Source organism: Pleuronectes platessa, chromosome 5 (genome assembly GCF_947347685.1).
Source record: "Pleuronectes platessa chromosome 5, fPlePla1.1, whole genome shotgun sequence".
Lineage (NCBI taxonomy): Eukaryota > Metazoa > Chordata > Actinopteri > Pleuronectiformes > Pleuronectidae > Pleuronectes > Pleuronectes platessa.
In genome coordinates this window covers 13,863,885-13,889,625 of record NC_070630.1, presented here as the reverse complement: position 1 = coordinate 13,889,625, position 25,741 = coordinate 13,863,885, and the positions used below count along the sequence as shown (strand labels likewise).

Sequence of the window (25,741 nt, the reverse complement as noted above, 5' to 3'; positions counted from 1 at the left end):
CAATTAGGAAAAGGAGTAGCGCTCAATGATATGCACCCTTCCACCAGAGTCCTTTTTTAATTTTTTTATTAAATCAATCACACTATCACTCAGCCGGTCGAAATTGAGTTGCTCTCACATACCTTCCATATGTGAAATAGACGAATATCAAAACAGCCATGACATAAATCCTAATCCAATTTCTCCGATGCTTGCACAGAATCTAAGCTTTCCAAGTAACCACGCACTTCTCGGATCAATGTCTCTCCAGCCGTTTACTATTGTAGCTCTGTAACATATCAATACACAAATAAGTATTAATTAACTAAGTGCACACATTTTATTTCCTGAAAAGTCTGATGTGGGCCAGTCCATAATTGCATTTTTTATAAATGAAGGAAATATAAGAATTAGTTTCTATTGGTACAAATGTGTCTGTATCATCTCCATGTCGCTAATCTTGAGCACCGTCCATGAACAGGTGGGGTTACTGCAGACAGGAGCCCCCTTTGGCTCCAGTCTTTATTATCCACAGAGCACTGGGAAGATTGATACTCCCTGTGCCAGTTGGAAACCGAGAATGAATCACAATGTAATATGACTTTGATGTATTATTTTCATCTTGGCCGCTGCCACAGAACCACTGAGGGCCCAGCGCACTATCTGATCCCATTTTAAAGGATTCAAATTGCTGAAAACTTTTTTTCAATGTAAGAGGCTGTACATGAGTGTATACCAAAGTTCCTTTTTACAACAACAAAATAATCAAAATTTCATTATGAAATGTACACAATTTGCCTTGATCAACAAAGATAAAGCACAGTATATATATATTTACTCCTTTACATAAGGGTTTTGGTCACATTACATATTTCCCTGGGAAACAGTTGTGATTATATTTTAAAATATAGGTTAAAGAATTCTTTGTCATGAATAATTTTTGTGTTTTGAGTATGATTTTAAGCAACAACAGAATTATTTACAATTTGAGTAAAAACTCAAAAGGTGTTTAGTTTGTCCAGTTTGGACTGATGTAAATATAAAATATTTGAATATAAAGACACCATTCTAGGGTAAAGAAAACTATTTGTACAATTTAGATTGTACCCAGTGAAAACATCTCTAGGATTATTTTATATTCAATTTCAGCCAGTAGATCCCTTTCACCTAAATCCTACATACTGAATCTTTAAGAAACAAACAGAACTTTACCGCAGTGAGTTTTAATGTGACCATTCATATATAAAATGTGCATTTACAAAGAGACAGAGGGCGAAGGCAGGTGATGGTGGATGGATTCAGTCTGTAGTGCTGATGGTGAGCTTCTTACTTCATTCTCTGACCAGTCAAAGTTACATGTGTTTTAACATTTACATCCCAAAGTCTAGTTAGTAATGAGCAGGTCTATTCACTACAAGCTGAGTTATTGTAGGTCAATAACAGCAGCATTAACATATTTTTAATGAGTAAGGCGTGGCGCTGCAATGCTAAATGTTAGCCATTACATGTACTGCGAGCAAGCTAGCTTAAATCAGCTGCAGGTGTGTGTTGGTCTCTTTAACTTTAGAACTGCTTCACAATGTTTTTACATATTAACCTGATTATCACATGAGTATAACTTGTTAGCTGGTTAAGGCACAAACAGGAATACCTTTAAGCTAGCTTGTGTAGGCTAAAGTCTACGCTAGCAAACGTTAGCCTGAATGATGTTAGCTCATATTCTATAGGAACCCTTTATATATTCTAAATGTTACAGTAGTACATCAAATAACATCATATGGGAGAGCACATTTTGATAACTAATGAATAGTCTTCTCATTGATTCATAAAAAACAGTAGGATTACTAGTTCATGGTCCATATTGTTCTCACACTCTCCCCTGACCATCAGGACTGGTCAGATTGGGAAATTCAGACATGAAAAGAACCATAACCATTAGCCCTACAGTCTAAACTTAGAATAATTGATGACTGCAACATATAAATGCATTCATGTTACCATGTTATAGCCTCATTGGTGTTATCATCATTGGTCTTATTCATTTGAATCATCTCCTGAATCCTATCATGTCATGTGAGGATGGCTTCTACTTCAAAACCTGTGGCGCACAGAAAATACCTGATAATCCTAAAGAAAACAAAATGAATCCTTCATATGATGCTTTCAACCATGCACTCAAGTCCAGACATGTTAATAAAACATATTCTTCCTGTATGTGAGAGCGGAGTCGGGTTGAGCCCATGTGAGGATCCAGCAGTAAAATGTCTGGAATGTCAGAGCGAGTGGGCACGAGGATGACACTTCCATTTCACACGACAACTGAAACACAAATATCTCCGAATGAAAAGAGGTGGCACACATGTAAGAAACCAAAGACGATGTCAACTTGTAAGGAAAACAAGATTTAAGAGCTTTTGGCAATAAGGGGCGGCGCCGGTGTTGATGTACTGTAAACAAAAACAAGTGATTTCTGCAATGGAATTTACATGTTGATCCTACCTCCTGCAATGATTTACCCAGTCGTCTGAATGTTTGGGACATTTACCTCCAAAAATGTGCCATCACATTGCAAGTGGTCAGATATCACTTCGGCTTGTCCCCCTCTGCATTCCTCCCTAACATTGATTAAATCTCCCCACACTCAGTCCACATTATCTGAATATATTCACTGATGTACCTGCTGGTGACTTCAACACGCAGCGAAGGAAGAGTTGTTTGCAATTCAGAAAGGTTGCAAATGACCATCTCTCCAACGTGTCAACAAATTATTGTAAGAGAAAATTGCTGCAGTATTGATTGATAGTGTGCTAATAATTTTTGAACGAGTGGTCCTAATTTCTACCGACAAACATGGATGTACATGTGCAGGTCACCGGAGTGTGTCATTGCTGGTGGTGAGCTGTTGGAGCAGAGAAAAGCGTGGAATTGTCTGCAATTTGAAACCTTGTTAGGAATTTATGAAGTGCTAAAATGTTTTCTCCCCAGGGAGGGTCAAAGCCAGCTGCCTAGTGCCACTGTTAGCCATTTACTGCAGAGCCTCTGGGCTCGTCACCCGTCTGAGATACACAAATACTCCATATACAGTTATTTTTGCCCGAAATACAAAGATATAAACCTTCAGATTACAAACAAACATCTGTTGGCTTCTTCACAAATTAAACAGCTGTGTATTGCTTTGAAGCTAATTGGTCCAACATTGACATTTATTACCCTCGCCTCCTCCTCTAGAGAATGATCCTGCACAAACTTTATTCAACATCATTCTCTTTACTGTGATGTGAATATGATCAAGGCAGCTGACCTTATTTAATAATTGATAGTAGTTTATGTTAATTTAATGTTCCCAAAGTCCCAGGGATAGCACTACAGAGCTGAATCCAAAACGACTGATCATGTAACACGAATAGAAAACGCTTACAGTAAATGATCTTTGAGGAATACTAAAGTGTGCTTTCTTTTCTTTAAAGCATTTGCCACATTTTCATTCTAAAATAGTAAACAGATGAAGTGACAGTACATCTAAAGTGTTGCGTCAACACTTAACAGGAAATCAGAGTTAAAACATGATCCAAGTAACAAATCCATAACCACAGAAACCCAAAATAAGAGCTACAGCATAAAGTGTAAATATATGGTTCTAAAAGCAAACATCTTGTCTTTTCTCTCTTGCAGTTTTCAGTGAGGACCTACATTCCAGCTTATACTTTGTCAATGCATCTCTGCAAGAGGTAGTATTTGCCAGCACTACGGGGACCGCAGTGCCCTGTCCTGCTGGTGGTGCCCTGCCTGCCTCGCTGCGCTGGTATCTGGCGACGGGCGAGGAGATCTACGATGTCCCGGGCATCCGCCACGTGCACCCTAACGGAACCCTCCAGATCTTCAACTTCCTGCCGTCCAGTTTCAGCAAGCTGATCCACGACAACACATACTACTGCACTGCCGAGAACCCTTCTGGCAAGATCAGGAGTCAGGATGTCCACATCAAAGCTGGTGAGTCTACAGAGGAAAGCTTAAGTCAGCAGGTAGTGGTGGGAGAAATAACAGGCGTACAAGTATAAGCTGTGCTAAGAGCCAGAGGAAAAGATTTATATGGACTGTAGAAGAAGATATGGAAGTCTTACAAATTAATTTATATCCTATTTCCAAAATCATATTAAACCATGTATCCTAGGCTAAGTGCAAAAGCACACTAGTGATTGAAAAGAATTACCTCACATTACATATCATTTAGTTGACACTTTATCCAAAGCTACTTACAATAAGTGCATTCAACAAGAATGGCTAAACTAACCCCTTTGACTTATGCCTTTGACTGTCTCAATCAACAGCAATGTGGCCATTCATTGTGGGTATTAGAGTATTTGAAGTCTTGCTAAAGATACCGTTTAAAGAAAAATTTGAAATGTTGATAAAAAATGAGGAAAACAAACCTTGCTCCTTGGCTCAGGTAAAGAACCTGTTTGCTCAAGGGCAATCTATGAGTCCATGAGCTAACGTCTTACAACAAATAGCCTCCGGTGGCAACAGACAATATTTTGGGGCTTAACGGCGTAGACAGTGGATATCTGAGCCAAGCCTCCATCTTCTAATTCCTGTACAACATTTACAGTTTGAGTAGTTATCACATGAGTGGAAAGGTGTTTTAGGTCCAGATCATATTTTAGCTTATCTATATTAACACTGTTAATATGTTAACCTGTGTGGGCAACGAAAGCCGGCTCAAACGTGCTTGGTCCAACTAGGAACAGAAACCAGAAGGCCTCCAGCACCAAAATCTTAACCCTCACCTGCCGTGTCTGCAGATTCACAAGCAGAATCAGTTTTATAGATATGAATTCAAGGGCACATCAACAGGTATCAAGTTTTCCTACTTGAGTTTGTTCCATTGGACCAAATCTCTCCAAAATAAAGAGGGAGAAACAAACGTTAACACAAATCGCGTGTTTATGCTTTTTCTTGCTCTACAGTATCACGGGAACCCTACACGGTCAGAGTGGCTGACCAGAAGGCTATGAGAGGCAGTGTAGCCGTCTTCAAGTGCATTATCCCTGCTTCTGTCGAGGCCTACGTCACTGTTGTATCATGGGAGAAAGACACAGTTTCACTCAGCTCAGGTAAGACGATTTAAACATTTTGTCTTCAGTAGAACTGGGAATATTAGGTGGTAAATCTGTAACCAAGTGACACAACCTGTTCAAAATCAAAACAAATTTTAATATGTGAAGGTATAATGCCAACGCTAATGTCGATCATATTTGGAACTTTGTACGAGGTGCTGTATTTGAGTGATTAAAGAGCACAGAGTGAAGCGTTCTGTCGGCAATGACGATTCTGTGAGATGAGAGAGAGGTGTGTTCCGTCCTTTTGGCTGTTTATCTAAGCCCCCTCCCTGCTCGGCTCTGCTCACTGCTCTTTGGACACTTTGTTCTGTTTCACTGTGAGTCATCTTCTTACCTGTTTGCTGTCGTCGGCTGCCATTACTGGGGCTCTGCGGCTCATCTGTGCAGCCCTGTCCTCTCACTATAGCCAAAGGATGTTGATAACTGTCACGTTGAATCACGGAGCCTCTCTCTCTCTCTCTCTCTCTCTCTCTCTCTCTCTCTCTCTCTCTCTCTCTCTCTCTCTCTCTCTCTCTCTCTCTCTCTCTCTCTCTCTCTCCTGTACGCACTCCACCTCAGCCAACTCCATTTTCAGTCCAGCAAGGGGTAAAGTGGAACAGTTTACGTAGCATCATTGACCTAGTTACCCTCCTTGTCTGAATCCAGCATTATAGCATGATAACGCAAGACGCCCAAACGTTCTGGGGGCTGGATTTTTACTCAAGTTAAATGGGATGCTTATCTCTTTGATTGCTCCATGTACTGCCCGCTGGCTGATTTAGCTTCATACTGGGGCGTTCAGGGACTTGTAAGTGAGCACTTGATGTCATTTGACTGAGGGCAGAATCTGGGACGGTGTTTTGGTGGCATTTTAAATGCACCTTCTCAAGCGTGAAGATCTGTCTTCTGATCCATGCCAGCGACTTATTTACTCCAGGTTACTCAAGTTACTCGCTGCGAGCGGCTGGTTGAAGACGTTGCTTAATGTCACGGGGAGCGGGCAAATACGCAGCATGCAGATATGATTACATTCTGCAAATGAAATGGAATGAATCATGTAGACACCACTCAGAGATGATGTTTATTTCATCTGAGGCTGAAAACAAATCAGCCATTATGAGGATCAAATTCTAAAACATATTTCCCCTACGTCTTAATCATAATGTTGGTCAAGTTGGTCAAAATGTGATGGAGTAAAATAAAAAGATGCGGCTGTGTGTGTTTTCAAAACCAGATTTTCATGAAAGGAGAATTAATTTTAAATGAATATGTGTTTTTGCTTTATATTGAAAAAAAAACGTCATTGCCAGTCATTCCTTAAATCAGCTCTTATTGTCTTGTCTGCGATGACGTCCATCCTTTTCATCCAGCAGGTCTGACAGCCTATACAATATGCAGTGAGTTTTTGATGGATTGTACCGTATGCTCTGTGTTCTTCAGAGTTCTTTCGCAAGCGTTCAAAAGAACAACGATATTGGATTGTCCGTGTTTACTCCAATAAGTATTGCAGCAGGCGAGTGCTGTCAAAAGCATGAGCACACGGTCAAAATCACTGCTGCTCCATGATAAATATTTGATGGTAGATTCTGATGCATGAGCGGATTCACTTCGCACTGTTATGGAGAGGGTATGTTTACTCTAGGAGCGCGGGTTAGAGGGATGTGCGCGTGAGTGTGTTTGCGCTCGCATGTTTTTGCATGAGCAGGAAATCAGGAGAGACCACAAGGATACCGACAGAGCCTGACAACGGCTACCGGGTGCAGTTTGACCCAGCCTTGTTCTCTCCGACTCCTTCTTCAGACCATGTTCTCTGTTCTCTTTTTTTTTCCAGTTTTTAATGAAAGAGGACTTGGTCTCTGTGGACACAGAATATAGCTATCCCACAGCCACACTGAATTATTAATCTCAGGTTTTTGTTGGGAAAGGTACCATCAACCGCATTTCCCTGCCTTTGTGTTGTGCATCAGAATATGAGGAGGAACATTTGGGGCTCGAGATTTCTTCTCTCAAAGCGAAAAAAAATAACCATTATGATGTTGTACGTGGTAAAAAATTCAGGTTGCGATGTCTCTCAATTTGATTTTCAAAACAAATAAAACCTTTGACCACGACTTGTGTAGCTCCCCTCCAGTTGAAACACTAGCTGAAGGAATACATTTTGTTTTGGCCGTGTATTTACATCAAGCATGCCTTCAAAATACCATAAGAACAAAAGACAAGAAAATATAAAAACATTAAATGAGGCTAATAAATACAGATCATTCCAATAGAGTTAATAACCAATCAAACTCTCATCAGAAAATGTAGTTTACCTAATTCAGCAACAAGAATCCAAATTCACATATATTTAGCTTGAACATTCACGTAAAGCCACTCAGCTATAACTTGAATGAAATATATACCAATTAACATAATTAAACATAAATAAACGACTAATTTGGCTGAGTTACTCAAGTGGAATGAGAACGAAACCTCTTCAAATCTTCGGTTAATCCGTACGTTCTTGAATTTAAACAAGAACCTATTCACTTGCATAGGTTCTCGCAAACAATATAAACTCCGACCTCAGAGCAACATGCAAATGAATGGTTCCCTATGGATGTAAGACAAGTTGCTTTAGTCTCAATTATTTTCATCTTAATTAACAGAAAGCTTTTTGAAGTGAAATTTCATTCAAAATTGATTTAAGAAACCTAAACTGAATACCTGACCAATGGCAGCTGCAACTGAGTATGAGTTAAATATTTCCCCGTGTTAATGTGTTTATAAATATCAGTAAGTTGCATGTTGAGAGGAAAGTGGCTGAAATCAGAGCTGCAGAATCTTTGAATATCTACCAATTCTCGTGTGGTTTCAAAAATAGATGCATAATTACAGACTGGGGCCTGTCCTAATTAATCAGCTGTGATTGAAAAGTTAATTACAATATGAATTACCTCTCCGAACGAGGACTGCTTAGTAGTCATTTGAAGCGGTCTGCTTTCAATGTGAGTGAGCGCCACGCAAGCTTGCTGGGTCCTAATGTTGCCACTAACATACCATTAACCCGTCATGAATTTTAAAATGGGTCTCACAGCATGAGCTTTGAAATGCCCGGCTCCGATCTCCTCCGTGCTGCTTTTGATAAACAATTGACAGAGCTAATAGAGAGATGAAAGAGCCAATAAAATAAAAAAGAGAAAGAACGAAAGCAGAGAGGGGGCGGAGATGAGTGGCTGAGCTGTGTCCAACTGTGTTGCTACCAGGATTTTATAAGGTGGACCTTTTATTCAAGGCATCAGTGTTATCACATGCACCTTTTGTTTTTTGAGTGTGCACATGTTTATGTCTATGGAGTGTTTTTTTTTTGCATGCTCCCGTGTTTGCATGTCAAGTTGCCATGGGCTTGAAAAGGGGACGGAGCTGGGATGGTGTTTTTTTCCCAGTTATCTTTTGCCCCTCATCATTCATGATGCCAGTGAGCGTAATGAGCTGGGCGGCCTTGGATGCAGACAAGAGCTTCAGCCGAACCAGTGAATGAGCTGCAAACAACGTGTTGTGACCGAGACCTTGTGCTCGCCTTTAAGAAGCATGCATGTATTTGAGGCAATTAGAGGATACAATTCAGTGCCTGCTCGCCATAAAATGTCCTCCCAATGCTCTGTGTTATTTTTACTCCATCACATCAGCAATGGTGCTGATTACTCTCATCTACACCTAGCTTGTACAATTGGGTACTTCTTCTACACACAGCAAGTACTTGTTGACTTTTCACATGTTTTACAGATATAGAAGCGTTCGCGTGGAGTCAACACCATCCCTGTAACAAATGATACCCACAGTGTCTCTCTCAGCTTTTTATGCATGTGTCAACATTAGCATCGAATACAATCTTGTTCTGTAGGTGTAGGCATCTTGCAAATTCAAAGACTGATAACAAAAAGTTTTAAATGGATTATGGGCGAATAACACAGATTCGATTTTGTGACTGTAGCAGAAGCTCAATGCTCCTGTTTATCATGTAGGCATAAATTACAATAGATAACTAACCACAGTTTGGTTTTGTTAAGCTTGATACAGGGTGAGATATAGTCATAATTAAACACATTAGTCAGAACTGAGCATTATTCACATCTTAATATAATATATATACAGTTAACAGTAAAATACATTTTTAGGGCATAATTGGTTTGGGCATTTATGATTAGTTTTAGCAAACAATCCTCAGACAATTATATAAAAAAGTTACAGATAAGGAATTGCAGGCCAGACGGGCAGCCCTTAGAAGGACAGGGAAGACAGGGCAAAGGTGAGGAGAGCTGAGGTGCGATGAGGAGAATACAACTCAGGAAAAAAGCGGAATGAATGTAGAGAGGTTTCCTCTCTCTTGGAGAGATAGGATTCCCTCCTTGGAACAAACATGCGGGCCTCTCATATCTTGAGGCTGGAGATTAGACCAGAGATGGAGGATGAGGAGCTTTATTCTGTCATTGGACTCAGACTCAGTGTGAGGCCAGTGGAGAGAGATGAGTCCATATATTGTAACATATAATCATTGTTATTATTATGATAAAATACATTTTATCAATATTTACTGTACAGGCTTCATCACTATTCAGGATATTTATGTTAGTATTGTTGTATGCATATTTGATTTGCCATTTCATTTGTTCCTTTTAGATCTGCAATACCAAGTCAATTAACTGATCAGTCAATCCACAGAAAAGTTATTGCCAATAATTTTTTTCAACGAATAATAATTATCGGATGATATGATAATACTACGTATATAGGTATACATTTGAAAACATTACTCTACCAATTACAATTGTTTTCTTTGACTCTTAATCTTTCTTTTTTTTGATATTTTATCGACAACAAATTATTAATCGTTTTGATAATTGATAGTGATTATAATCTTTAGTTGCAGCCCTAGTTTTTTGTTGAGCCAAAAATAGACATTCTCGATGGTAGATGGGATATGTTTACATCATCAGATTATGGTATTACAACAGTATTGAAGACAATACAGAATCTAAGTTTCTCCTCTTTTACGTCTCACATCTCCTTCTCTTCTCTTCTTTCCACCTCTACTTACATAACCTCCTTGGCACAGTGCCCCAGTCAATTTCCTACTGCGTGGAAAATGCTGTCTTTTTTATTTGGTTTATGCAAATAAGTCCATCCAATACACACAGCATCAGTGAAACCATCTCCAGTTACATTTTTAAGTCACATTCACGTCGGCTGCCTCCCAACTGTGCGTTTAGCATTTAAACGATGAAAGTGCCTCGGCACGCTTGCATTCTGCTCACTCTTCTCTCATGGGTTCTTGTGAGTGCTTATAGAGGCTAATTAAACAGTTTGCTTGCTAATAGAATCAGAGTCTAAACCAGCCACCACCTCAATCGCTGGAATGTTAAGAACGTCTTCAAAGGGGCTACTGTAGGTGTTTGGTGTACAGGATCAATGCTCAGCAGGAATTTATCATGCCACTGATGTGCCACCACCTCCATTTTTCACCGAGATTGACAGTGAGGGCACCGAGCGGCAGACGGAGATGGGGGCTGTAAATTCAACACACCCAAAGTCAGAACAACCTTGAAAAGAGGGCATGGCGGTAGAATGGAGCTCGGGAGGAAAGAAAGATGCAAAGAAATGAGGAGAGGGAAGATTAGAGGAGAGAGAGTTAGAGAAAGAAGAGAATAAAACGGAGGGGATTTGAGAGGTAGAGAGGAGGAGAGTGGGCGAGACTTTTTCTTTGGTAAACAAGGGCCTGCATTGCATTAGACACACAGTCTCCCTCTGTCTTCTCTCTCTCTCTTGTCTTTTCTTTTATTTCCTACTGTCCTTCCTCCTTCCTCTTTCCTACCACGTCTCATTCTGCATCTCTCTCCAGATTTCTGTCTGTCTTTCTCACCAAACACGGTTTGTTGATCTTGTTGTTAGGGGGCTGGAAAATAGGTCACGGCTCAAGCAGTTGTTCATGATCCCTGCATGTAACCACATAGCACTTCAGAGGAAGTTCTAGGTATTAACATGTACATGTGTGCATGCATGCAAATATGCCATAGAGTTTGTGGATGCATGGATATGTTTTTTTTTTTGCGTTGCATGCTACTCCACCCATCCTGCAGAAAACAACACAGCCTATCATTTTGCTCCCCCCCTCCTCCCACACACATCAGCAGTTAGTGAAATGCTGACCCTTGTCTTTCACTGCACCCCTTTTCCCAGTCCACTCGCACACAGCTGCCTGGAAGCATGCAGGGAAATGGGGGTATTTATTGTTGGCAGCATCATGTGCATGTGTATTAAGATGTGTTACTGTGTTGTGTGTCGCAGTCATTGTACAGTATATATACGTGTGAGTGACAGAGGGCAATGTGTGAGGCTGTCAAGTAGAAAGTATTTTGTGTTGAGACTGGGTTATGGGGGAGTGGCGTCGTGAAAGAAATATAAAAAAAGAGCAAAGAAAAAAAATCAATAGTTGTGTGCATTAATCACACTGCTGCCACAGAGAATTATGGGAACATGAGCTGAAGGATGCATTTTGTGCATTTGCAACATACAAGAGCTGTGTGAAAGCGAGTTTGGGGAATTGGAAGAGGATGAGACACGACCCTTTTAGTAAGAAGGGAGGTTAGAGCAGAGATAGTTATGTGCGTAGGGGGGTTGTGTTTTCTTTATGCATTGTGTGCATGTCTCACTGTTGCCTTTGTACAAGGCTTAACCCACTGTCTTGAGCGCGCTTTAGGACAGCATTCATTTGGTGTTATTCTGAAGCTTTGATGTCACAGCTTTTTAAATAGCAGTGATTACATTTCTTTTTCTTTATTTTAAAGCTCTCATATCAGATTGTGACTTCTCGGGATGGTGCAGCTCTCAGTTTGAGTCTTTTTACATTTGTTTCACATCTTCCCACATCTATGAGGATTGCCATTTCGAAAAGAAGAAAGCAAGGCAGCTCCTCTGACTTTCTGTTTGAGCCGTTGCTGTTTGAAGTCTCCATCTTAGCTGCGGTGAAGGCTTGAGGACGTGATACATATTTGATAAGGATCGATAGAAGGGCTACTGAGACAGAGATGGAGGGATATCGATCTTGGACTGGGCTTCCCAAAAGCATCTTAAAACTAAGGTCATCCTCAGAGTGTCCTTCTCAAGCTCAGGCTCAGACACAGACTCGTAATTTGTGCCAAAAAACAATGTAAATTAGAACTCCTCACTTTTACGTTCTCTTTTTTAAAACATCCAGAAAAGCAGAGGAGAGGAGGAATACAAGCAGAGAGGCTGTTCTCTGCTCTCAAATGTGCTTTAAGTTTTATGTTTATTTGCTATATTAAGCCATCTACTGACATCCTAATCACTATGGACATAAAACAATAAAGCAATCTATTTAGTGACGGGAGACTGAGCAGCAGACAACATGTTGGCACTGCGGCTGTGATTACCAGCTGATACTCCATACGGATAGACAAAATCAACAACTGTTGAGGCGGGCACCCTTCCATCAGTGTTTACTAATAAACTGTGGCAATATGGCAGCCATTAGGCTGTTTAGGCAGGGAATGATGAGGGTGGTGATGGCTGGGCGCACTGGGAGACTGAACATGCTCTCATCTTTAATAGGCAATTTGGCGTTCTGTGATGGGGAAGCCCCTTTGTTTTCAACTTGGATGGAAGACAGAAGCTTAAATAAGCAGCGCTTTGGTCGAGTGTGTTGTCATTACACCGCAATGTCCTAGTTTTTTCCACATTTCATGGATCCTAGCGTGGTAACGCATATGAAATCCTATCAAACAAACGTTACAATATTAAGGCTATATTTAGTTTAACTATATTGTGTAGATTTTTACCTCCAGCTAAACAGGAGGTTATGTTTTCTCCTCTATTTGTTTATTCGTCTGTCTGTCGCAAAAACTACTGGACGGATTACCTCAAAAACTTGGGCTGTGGTGTCACTGGTCAGTAAAGATCCCATGGAAATTGGTAAGGATCTGGATCAAGGAGCGGATCCAGAAAATTTAATTTCTGCTTTCTTTAACATTGTGAAATAGGACGTTTTTCAATATTTTCATTAAATTCTCATAAAATATTTCCTGGAACTTGATGAAAAAATTCAGGCATGGTTAATGGACTGATAAATATGAGTTTGTGCCATTTCGTGCAGATCCAAATAAAAAACGAAATCTAGTGAATTTGAATGTAGTTTTCTAATGGGACTGTTTGGCCTTGGCAGATCTAAGTGCTCTCTGAGTGCCAATTTAGTTTTATATGGAATCAAAACAGAACAGCTGTATACATTTATAGACAGTGAAATACAGTAATAGGTGAATTGAGATTTCTTTATAGAAAAGTTGGAATTATTTTGTGTACAGTTGAGTGAGGCTCGGTTGGTGGAACTGGTCCATCCTGCCAGAGCTTATGGATTACTGTGGAACATCACAGTGTTGAAAATGGACTGGAGCCGGGCCAGAACTAGCCTGGCGTCGGGCCAAGACACAGATTAGTAATAAGCATGGCGTGAGCTAATTACAGCCGGAACAAGCAATTAATTTCTGTTTATAAACTCTCCTGGATGTGGGACGATGGCTGTGTCGTTGCAAACTCCCTGCGTCTCCTGTGTGAGTGCATGTGTTAGTGACAGGTGGCATGGTTCACAGAGGAACCTGCCCATATGTTCCTAGCTGAAGTGCTGGGGGAAATGGAGACAGAAATGCTGGCCCAGTCACACCCCATGATACAACAGTGTCTGATCCCATCTTAAAAGTGACTGATTAGAGAAAAAAAGGCACTTATAACTCAAATCACTCAGCTGACCTAATAAGGATTTTTTAATCCATTTTTTCTCCATCTAATCAAGGATTAACACGTGGTCTTATTCGGCTCCCAGGGTGGTAAATCTGGAAAAATACAGTAAATCCCATAGAGCCTCTTTAAACTTTCACACAGAGCCTTGGTGCCCGTGGCCCCACGCTGGGCATTTGTATCCCTGATTAGACATGATCATGGTTTTAGGGCACCTGCCAGACAAGAGTCAGGAGCAGAGATCTAATTGAGTGCTTTTACCACAAAACAATATATGGATCTATAGATTTAGTTTTTTTGGGAACTTTACAGCCACACATTTTTGAGTTTGGCTATACATGACTTCATTTTGAATATTACCAATTTGCATTGTGGTTCCATTGCTTTGCTTTGCTGTCATTGTGTGCAGTAGCAGTATAGAAAAGCGCAACTTTTCAAGCAACGCTGCAGGCAAACAAGCTGCAGGCACCAAGCGTTAGGCACCCCCACCATCAAGGGTTAAAGCAACGCATACATGACAATGAAATTTAATGTATTAACGATTGCCTTTCAAGTCTACAGGTTGACTTTTTACTTCAAAACATCTGTACACAAAACCCTGGGGCTAGGGGTATGCCTGTTTGTATTTTGTTATATAACTAAGTAAATGTAAACATACTTACATTTAAAATCATCAAAAATACCAAATGACTGCACCTTGTCACTGCATCATATCAGTTTCAGTCGACTCCTCCTGTGATTTCAACAAAGCGTTCTGCAGACTGAATCCCTCAGTAGCTAATGACCAGCTGACACCACTGCAAGGTGACCCTCAATCTTTTTCTTGATGTATGAGGCATCAAGCATCATTATTTTTCTTCAAGGCTCGTTTTCTCTCCTCTTGCCTCTTCTTTGACGTGAGCCTTGAGAACACACTCAGAGACACACACACACACACACACACACACACACACACACACACACACACAAACATGCAAGTTGAGTACACTTGGTGCCTGTCTTTGACCTCACCTTGCCATTGTACAGCCAACAACTGAGATCCGAACAACACCCAAACTCCCTCCAGGCTGCTGCTAAGTGGCTGTGGTGGAAACAAGGAGGCTGGATGGGCGACAGTCAGCTCCTGTCAAAACCGCACTGTCTGGTAAATGATCAGCACTGTGAGTTCATGTGAGTGTGTGCACTCAACACCAGCGTATTCTATATGCTTGACCATAACTCATCCTGTCCATGATTGATTCTTAAACGTTAGTGGAATGCGTCATGAAGACACATTAAAGGGGGAATGAAGCGGCCAGTCAAGCTGTCATTCTGTGACGTCACAAGGTGACTACCGCAAAAGGATTGGCCTTTTGACAGACACAGCCTGCAATCTTCACATCAGCGTAGGAGTTGAGCAAGCCAATCAGAGGCGAGCGCCCATCGCTGCACACGCTTATCACCTGCACACAGCTGCGGTCGCAGCTCTGAGGGAGCGAGTGAGGAGAGAATGGAGAGATAGGAAAGAAAGAGCAAGCATGAATAGTGTGTGCTGAGACAGAGGGTGATTTGTGTTTGTGTCGTAGCGCATTCACGCCCGCATCTTTCTTTCATGCGGTTTCAGAGTTGGGGTTTTGTAGACGTATTATTCTGGTTAGTATAATCTACGTTTGTCATTTAAAGCAAATGAAAAGAAAAATCGTGGCGTTTGTTCTGATTAGTGCTGCATCAGCCCGGCAATAGTTAAATTGTGGTTGAGAGTGGCAATGTGCTTTGTAGCCCTGGTGAAATGAGAGGGAGAGGGAGAGGGAGAGAGAGAGAGAGAGAGGGAGAGGGAGAGGGAGAGGGAGAGAGAGAGGGAGAGAGAGAGATAAGCTCAATCTGAATTGATTTTCCTGTTACTTTCTGCTGTACTTGAGTTTCCATAGCAACGTGGTCAGGTTCCCTCGGCCTCCTATAGGGCAAATGTAAGTCTGTCTGGTTGTCCAAGCCAAACTCTCCTTTTCTCTCTCTTCCTTCCTCTGTCTCTTCTTAACTAGTGAAATATAGTGTTGAGGAGATTGTTCTCTGACTTTTCTGCATTTGGTTGAGATAGGATAAAGAACTTTCATCAACAAATTCAAAAGCACAACAGACCTTTATGTGTACCACAAATGAGCCTTGCACAATCTTTATATTGTTTTAAAGATATGATATGCAACAATTCTTCATTAAAATTCCTTAAAATAAGTAGACCTATGCTATAGGTTTTTTAACGTCTGTACTTACATTATCCAAAATGTTAACAACAATGTTCAAACCTCAATTTTAATCAAAGTATCAGTAGGTTTCATTCTGGTCTCCTTTTAATGGCTTTGCTCGTCTTTTCTATAACTTCAGGGGCAAACAACGTGAATTAAGGAATAATAAACTTTTAGCCAGTTAGCTGTTGTTTATATCAATCTTAATGGTGAAGACAACAACTCCCATGAGCCAATGCTGCTTCGTGACGTTATCAAGCGGAAGTAACATATATTCAATGTTAAATGTATTATTTCTACAATTACTAGGTTATTGTTTGGTCTATATAATAGTACCAAGTCAAATGTGACATGTTAAAATATTTTGCACCAGACCACCAAAACCAAAACCATCTCCAGTATTAGGCTGATTATTACATAGTTATAATGTGTGATTCTTGTGTCTGCTCAAGTAGAATCTAAATTAGCAAATGTAATGTGCATAATGAGGAAGAGTTGAACAGTATTTAGTACCGGATGTGTAACATGTTCATGGGCACATGATCATTTCACAATTCACAGAGTTTATCAGATCAGGGATAATCATGCATCAGAAATCTGTTGAACTTCTAATTAAACTGAATTGCAGAAGTTTGGAAATAATCAATGCAAATCCGCTGTGTCACAACTTTTGCAGGGATTTGATCGTAAGCACAAAATGATTGTGGAAGAACTGATTTTTAAATGAGGCCTCCTAGCTGATAAAGAGACAGAGAGAGGGAGAGAGATGAGAGGAAGGGTAGAATAATTCTAAATTGAGTTTCCTGCATATACAAAGATGTTCAGTGGAGCCCCCCAAAAAAAGTTAGATATCAAAACAGAATCAAACTAGAATGGCACTCAGCAGAGAGCATACCTTCGCCAAGGCCCAATAGTCCCCTTAAATTCAATGAGGCTGATTGAACCAAATTGCACACACAGAAATCAATTCGCTACAGTTCTTCCCTGACCCATACTGCATCCTGTGCCATCCGTCTAGTAGTTTTTTGTAATCTTATGGACAGGGGTTAAATCCCCTTATTGTTATCAAATTTAAACTAGAATATTTGAGGCATTTCAGAAGTAAAACAGAAAAAAAGTTCTTTCATTGTAAGGCAAATTGTTTATTTGTGATATGGCATAAAAACCTGATTGGATATTTCTTACCTATAAATTGTTCTGCTGTTGCACTTGTGGTGCATTTCTGTGGATCAGGACGTCAGTGGGCTGCCCAAAAATGTAAAATGCAAATGTATTCTGTGCTGTATTTGAAGGGCGCTCCTGTATCTGCGATGGCCTTGGTCCTGTCCCAATCTGCTCTGTGTTTTCTTGCTCCAGATCAATGCTAATTAATACACATTTCCCTCAGGGACAGCAACGAGGCCACGCAGAGGATTGGAAAGCACTGTCATAGGCTACACACTTGATGCGGACCATATATGGGAATAGAAACCTTTACAGACAGAAAGTAGTCGGAGCCACAGCTCACGTGCCGCTTTGAGGCATCAGTCCTGGACACTGAGTGGATATCCAGTCTTTGTCCGTCCTTGCAGGCCTATTGGTTTAAGTGGTGGAAGCATCCTGCCTGATTTTGTGCTTTAATGCAAATCCAGTTCCAATGAAGTTCTGCCACCCTCTTGCTTCAGCCGCCATTTTGTTCTGAAACAAACACCTGAATGCAGCGGTGCAGACGTGTGCAGCCGCTTCACCTCTGCATTCAGCTGGCTGATACAGAATAGGTGAGCCTGTACATAGAGTACAGTGAAATTGTGTTAGACCTGCTGGTTTGGTGCTTGTTTTGTTTACCCTACTGTTTCTCGTTCTTCTCTTTCCTCTCCATCTCTCTTTGAAATGCACTGTTAAAATAAGTGGAAAAAAAGGAGGAGAAAAAGAAAATCGGAGGCCTGTTTTTGTGTGTGCCTGGCGGACAGATAGGCGCTGCATAACTAGCAGTTTCCTCTGAAGTAGGGAGAAATCTATTTGCTTGTAGAAGCTGCTTGCATAATCCTTTAGTTACACTTGCCAGCTGTGAGCAAAGATACAGCACTGAGGGATTTGGCATGAATATCATTGGGAGGACAAAGAAATGAAACTGATAAGTGTTTGTGCACAGGGTCCTTTGCATAATCCAAGATAACCCATAATCTGAGTTCTTTAAAATCATGGCCAAATAGATGTGGTGAGAAGCCATTAATGAGAAGATAGTCTTTGAAATATTGGGTTGTTTTTTATCGGGCTTGATTTGTTTTTTTAAACCATTACATTTTGGATCAGAGATACGCTGCTGAATGACTGATGGTGAATATAATTTCAGAGAAAAGCCTTCATGCTGTAGGTTTTCTCATGGCCATCCTTTTGTGTGTCACATTTCCATATGTAGAGTACAGTGTGGCCTTGTTTTGGTTAACACCCATATGAAAGTATTTGAATTTAATTCAAAAAACCCTCTCTCTCTTTCTCTCTCTCCGCTGCAAATCCCTCGTTCTTTCTCCCTCAGTCACATCACTCAGCAGCTTTCAATACATCTGTCCTTTCTCTCCCCCACCCCTCAGTGTGTTTGTTTGCTCAGCCTCCTCTGCCCTGGCGCCTGCATTTTATACTTCTCCCACAGTGTTATCAGATAGTAATAGACAGCCGCTGAAAGGTAGCATCACATGCCAGCACACTATGCACTTCTCAGGTCCACATGTGAAAAAGGATGTAATAAATGAATCTCATGTATGAAATATATTCACAGTACAGCTCAGTTAATAAGCAGCATGCTGGTAACAGGAGGTAATGAAATGTTGTTTAAATTGTAAGTGCCCTCATTGGTTTTAAAAAAAGAATTCAAGTCCATTCAGTCATTTATTTTCTCACTCCTGCCCAAAACAAGATGTTCTTATGCTGAAGATGTAATTTTGCCTCACCTAATTTAATTTTTCAATATTGTTTGAATGTTTTTATTCATATGAATTAATTCTGAATTAAAAATAATATTTAAAGCAATTTTTAAACTAACCATAACGACTATGTTTTCTGTGAGCTATTTTTATTTATCTTTGGAATAAGAGTCGACTAGTGAGTAGGACTGCACACTACAGTGCATACTTTATTGTTCATCATAAGAAATAATACTGTTTCAAATATATTTAGATTAGTTTTTTAAAGGCTTTTGACATGTTTGAGCTGTGTGGACAGAGGAATAAGAAACATCAGGCTACACAGGCAACACTAAGTAGGATTGACTGGTGTTTTTTATGGGATTTCTTGTTAATCCCAGTCAAACACTGTTAGCTGACAATTTGCTGTAATTGCAGTTGTCACTGTGACTATAAAAAAAAAACATTTTGAGTCGGGTGTCCAAATCAAATAAACACTTAAGTCTTGAGGTTTTTGCTCAAAGAGATGCTCGCCCCATGCAGATGGCTTCAGCTTTCTTCATCTTTGCAACATGGCTGCCATGATTGTCCTCGGCCTCTGTTTACAGCTTTTCCCTAATGCTCAAATAACATTAACATTTCATTGTCCTGGGGAAACAATAGAAATGTACAAAAAAAGAAGGGAAGTCTCCACATCCAGGAGGGGCTAAAATATTGATGCCGTCGTGAGGTAAATGGCTCCAAACCTGAGCGTAGGGGTGAAAATGGAGCTGGGAGCACGGCAAAGAGGGGAAGAAATCTCTTGTAAAGCTGGGCTCCGAGGGGCTCGGGCGCATAATCAATGGAGTGAAGTGTGTGTTGTATCTGCGGCGTCGAGTCTGCTTCAGAGAAGCCAATCCTATTTTTACAGGGTCTGTTGCCATGCTCTGAGAAGGTCTCCTGCAGCTCGAAAATGACAGGGAGCATCCACTCAGGGGTCGCATCACACCTCCGGAGTGGACGGAAGAAAATAAAAAGAGCAGTGGAAATGAGGGGAGCTGCCCCGACTAGGTGACACTTTCAATTGATTATTCATGATTTGATCCATTACACACTTAAAGGAACGTGTTGACACCAGTAGGGAGGGGCTCTGTACTTATTCTTTTCTTTTTAGGCATAGGTGTGAATGCAGGGAGACACATGCTCTCTGGCTAAAGGAGAGGTGCACATGAGGAGTGTCTTTTAACTATTTATTAACTATTTCATTATTTACAGTTTAATAATTCCCTTCCAAAACATCAAGCAGAAGCAGTTACTTGTCCAAGATGCATTTAAAAAAAGATTGGAAATTCATAAAGGTACAAACTAAATCACATTGTTTGGGTTTAGTGAAATAATTTCATTAAAATGTGCCAGTAGGTGGACTAGCGGTTATCGCAGTCTTTTCTGTATTTTGATCAAATTATTTCACAAGTATTCTACAATATGAGTTTTCATATATGGAGGCTTGAGCCCTACTGCAGCATCTGCAGGTTTTTTTCTGACACTGCATTTTGCTATTTGTCTTCCTTATATATATCTTTAAAAACTGAAAAAAATTGTAATAACCAGACCACCATTTGGTTGTTGTCTGAAAAAAAAGACAACATATGCCTCTGTTATTTTGTGGTAAACAAGAGGATAAACCGATGCTTACATGGACAAAGTTACTGTACATACAAGATTATCAATCCCAAACAAGTCAATCAGATTTTCTCCGGGCCGTGGTTTTTATGTTGTCTTGTCCAGATGTTGTCTATTAGATGTCAGATTAGGAAGAGTGGTGTTGGATTAGCCAATCCAGAGGCCCAGAATCATCTTAGATTAGATTATCGTATATGGACATCTGGGTCGCTGCAGTGGCTCTGCTCAAGCAAAATAACATTAAGTCAGTGTTACGCAGCCAGACAGTACACAGACTGTAATCAGCAGCCAGGCTGAAGGAGGATGACAGCATTAGGACAGAGATGGACGAGAAATCCTTTGCTTTTTACAACTTCCCAATGACAGTATGGCGACAGACTGCACAACAAAAGCAGTGGTGCTCCTGACTGTCTGCTTGAAGTCAAAATTACACAAAAAATGGGAGGTGGTGCGTGTCATGTGATTATACAAAGCCCAGAAACTTTTAGCATGTGTGTGTGTGGGTGTGGGTGTGGGGGGGGGGGGGGGGGGGGGGGGGGCAGAGGAAGCTGATCAGGCCTGCAGTGCAGACAGCTCTGTCTGCTAATAATAATGGTTATTTTCTCCTCCTCTCTCCCTCGCTCTCTTTGCTCAGCGTTTGTGCCCGGGCCTCGTGGCAGATAGATGTGCACAGATTACACCTTCTAATTGGTGCTAGCGACTGTGGGCCAGTGTAGTTCAATGTAGTTTAGTGCTGTGTAGACTAGTTTTTTTTTTATGTAGTGAGGATTTGTAGTAATGAAGATAATGACTTTAGAATCGCATGTTTGCAGTATGGCAGTGGATTGTACCAGACCATATAAAGTGCATGTGATCAGCAGAGGATCATTTGGAAGAATAAATTGTTCCTGATAGTTGTTAATTTCTGCCCAAAATTCCATTAAAATATTTTTGATGTACAAAAGTACATTTTTAATTTACAACATGTGTCAATTGTCATTTCTTTCTGAAGGAAAAAACTAAAAGTGAGTAAAAATACATTTTCATCATCAATGTTCGGGAAGACAACTCCCATGATCGCACATATTTTTATGAGGCTCTGTTTCTGCCCGTTAGATTTTAAAAGCCACAGCACTACTCTGCATATGAATGAATCAAGCTGAACAAATACCTGACACAGCCCATATGATGAATGATGAAGTTGTTAATGTGTGACATTATTGAAGGTGACAGTGTGATCTGGTCTCTGAATGATGATGCAGTGGGCCTGCTCATGGGAAGGCAACTCTGTCTCAGCCGTTTGCCTCAGCGGCTTTTCTGTCTCTCCTCCAATCTGACGAAAAAGCAAAAGAATGTGATCTGAAAATGAAATATGATGTGTCATTTTTTTCTGTATTTGCTGCACATTTTGTAGAGGGTTCCTGCGAAGCCCGCGTGCAGAAATATGACGCCTGAACGCACACATACACGCGCACACATCTGCACACTGTGTGTCTGCTGCATGTTGCCCGTGCATACAGTATATATGTGTGACAGTCTGCTTCTCCCTGTGAAAGTGTATCTATGCTAGTGTGTGATTCTAGTTGCATTTGTCACTCTTTTTTCCTGAGGTGCGTGTGTGTCACGTCTGATTAAAGTTAACCCCTGTGAGGCAGCTGGTGCACCCTTCCTCGGTTTCCCCCATCCCCCCTTTCTGGTTCTCCCACCCACCCACCCACCCAGCCAGCCCTCCCTCTCCCTGTCCCTCCACTCCTCTAGCCTTCTGTCACTCCAGCCCTGTTCTCCTTCCTCCTGGCACTCTGACAGCACAGGAGAATATGCTCCCTCAAGGTCCCCCCTCCGTCTCAGGCTCCCGCGGGTGGCGTTTCCTTGGAAACAGTGTCAGAGTTGACTGGATGGGTGCAGATAGATGGCTGCCCTTTATCGGACTACACCACTGGTCCCTTAGAATCCACCAGACTAGACCTGTGCGAACACTAGCACCCCTCTGTTCTCATCCTGAATGGACCGTTCCACCTGACACGCGTGAATATTAGCTCGACCCAGGCTGAGGGTGTGTGTGCTCTATTTTGTCTGTGTGCATATTGAATGTCAGTGCTTATTGTTGCCAGTGTGCAGTGTGTGCGATCCATATGTGTGTGTGAATGATGTGCAGTATTTCTTATTGAATTGGTCATATTTGGGCAGAAATTCTGTGCAAGTGTCTTCCTTCCTCTGTGTCCTTGGGAGAGAAACAAAATGGAGACTGGTCTTTTTCCTGCTTTGTCTCCCTCCTATCATGTGGCAAAGAAAGCCAAATCCCTCCACAGATACAGCTCTAGTCCGACCGGATGCAATCTATGATTTGAACCAACTCTATTAGACTACCAGATATATGACAACAGTAATTGGCTTTTAAATTATTTAAATGCAAACAGCTGCAATTGGTGTTGAGGCCACACATCAGCAGGGAGCCAAATGAAGGAACCAACCCTGATGCACAATTTGTTAATTTAAAAGGAGGCTGATGTAAACACCTGATTGTTGAATGTGGCTTTAACTGCTGGCAATATTTATTATTTATTTTTGTTTATTAGCCGATTTATTTCATTATGAACTTGAAGTCGAAGTGTTTTGGATTGTTCTCAGACAATGCTCATGCACTGGTTTGGGTGATTTAGCAAAATGCCTATAACTTTAGCAGAAATAAAGCCTGACTAAAATTTTTACCAATGTCATGTTGATCAATAGGATTTGTTGTATTGTTTTCTGCATTTTAACATAAAACACTGAGGGTGCGCTGAGTTTTCTGAAGATAAAGTCGATGTGACAGTCTTTTGATGACATATGTATTCTCAGAGAAGTTCACCTGGGAGACTAAACTGATTTTGTAATTAATGGCACAGAGATACTCTGTATAGAAATACAAATATCTCAGATTTAAGTCACTCTGAGTGAAAACGTCGGCCAAATGAGTAAATTCAGAAAAAGATATCTCGGAATTGTAATTTATTACTCTTCCTGTTTTGGATCTCAGATTTAGCAGTTGGTGAAATAATGTGGTTGAAAGTTTTGTCTTGTTGCAGCCACCTTTATGTCTGTGCTGGTCTAAGGCAATGTTATAAGCATGCATTCACCTTTACAGTGCCTCCACTTGTTAATAAAGTAGTTTATTTAAAAGGACCTTGTCCACCTGGAGACGTTATCACTGGTGTATTCTTATTTATAAGACTATTCTTTGTCTGCTGCCGTCTTGATCTACATCCGTAAAATGATGGGACATAAGTCTCTTTCCTCCTATTCATACTGTCTGTTCATATAACACTTAATAGGAAAATTAGACATGTTACTTTTAATAATGCAGCTCCTTCTACTTGGATTCAGTTGCAGAATTACCTGAATCTGAGGGGACTGGTCCTACTGGATGCTTTAAAATAAATATTTAATGACTTAGAGGCAGCCACATCTAGCAGTACATATTATTTCTATTATTACATGTCATTTGGCAGTGGTTTTATCTAAAGCGTCTTATGATTAGTGCATTCAACATCTATGAGGTGCCATTTAAGGGCACCCCCCTTTAAGGGCATCCCCCTTCACAATTAACATTTTCCGACTCAGACTTTTTACTTTTTAATAAATAAGAGAAGATGTTTTTTAACCATATGTTTTTGGCTGGTGAATAGATTTAGAAGGGAGCATGTACAGTAGCCATGAGTAACATCTGCAGATGGACCTGTGTGTATGTCTGACTGTCTGTGTTAATATATGTGGTCACCTCACAGCGGCTGTATTGCTAATCACTACGGAGACGTCCTTATTTCCACATTGTTTTTAACATATTTGACAAAACACAGTGGAAACACACACGGTATTATGTATTTAAAGTAATTACCTTGGGCCTGATCCAGACTGAGTTTAGCAGCATGTGATAATCCATGTAGGCAGCATATGGGAGGAGGGGAATTAGAAGTCCAGAAGCAAATAAAGAAATTAAAGTGTCCCGGCGGCTGTCTGCAGGTCTGCAGGATGGAACATTAGACCAAGAGTGTGTTATAAGAATGTGTGTGCATGTATGCATATGTGTGTGTTAGGTTAAAGCAAGATTATTTGTAACTGTGATGGGAGAGTTTCTGTGCACATCTGAGGATGGTATAATTTGAGTGGAAGATGTTGCCTGTGTATCAGACAGATGGTATAATTAATGACAGAGTGGAAACAGAGCTTGTGGCCTTATGCTGTAAAAGGGTCATCATAAAATCATCAGAGGAAACCTCAGCTGCGTGATAATGACAGGACGGAAAAAAAAACCAGTACCATATTGTCAGAATCACACACTAATTTGGATTACGTCGCCCACTGAGACTTTGTAAATTGATTGAACCTCCACAGAGTCTGTACTTTCGACAAATTCTCATTCAATTTCACCTCTTGTTTTTGGCACCAGGGTATCTTTTCCTAGTTGATTTGCATCAATAAACCTCAGTAAGCAAGGCACTGTAATGCTTAATTGGGCGGTAATGAGCTGTCGCATTATGCAGAGTGCTGAGGTTCAAGCTTATTAGTTGCTTGGTTGCCCATAACATTTTCCTGTCTTCCCTCTGCTACTTTAGTGTTGCACGATCGTCAATGCAATCTCCCTCTTCTCTCTCACCTCCTGCTCTCCCCCTCTGCTTCATCCCTATTTTCTCAGCCATTTCTCTCAATAACGCCCCCCCCTCTCACTCACTCACACACACACACACACACACACACACACACACACACACACACACACACACACACACACACACACACACACACACACACACACACACACACACACACTCACACACACGCACACACACACTTTCTAAAAATAGTCCCCTATTATTCAGGAGGCCAGGGCCATGTACAGTCAGGCAGCAATCAGCATGGTGGCCATGCACATCAGGATTCACAATAGCTGAAATTCTGCGAACGCTAGCTAATATAATTCTCTCTGCATTACTCAGCCCTGCTGGACTGAGCAGGGGGTTATTGCCAAGGCTAATGTGAATTAAAGGGCCCATTTTTTCAATAAGTTATTAAAATACCCTGAGGTTTAAAGAAGTGCCCACGAATCCAGGCCTGTCTAGTCTTTTTGTCTTTTCTTCAGAAATGGCTATTTTCACTGTCG

The 25,741-nt window shown here is 40.8% G+C and overlaps 1 protein-coding gene across 7 annotated transcripts in view; it reads left to right on the top strand.

Annotated features, from left to right (window-relative positions):
• The window catches only part of dscamb (Down syndrome cell adhesion molecule b), a 122,775-nt gene that overhangs the window by 22,593 nt on the left and 74,441 nt on the right, over window positions 1–25,741 (top strand). For 6 of the 7 annotated variants that reach the window (XM_053422776.1, XM_053422771.1, XM_053422773.1 and 3 more), the window contains exon 1: window positions 4,976–5,093. In XM_053422776.1, coding sequence (XP_053278751.1) covers window positions 4,991–5,093 — 103 coding nt within the window. In that variant the 5' untranslated portion in view covers window positions 4,976–4,990. Of the gene's footprint in view, window positions 1–3,651; window positions 3,970–4,946; window positions 5,094–25,741 lie in introns of those variants that run through there. The other variant, XM_053422769.1, reaches the window with a different exon arrangement.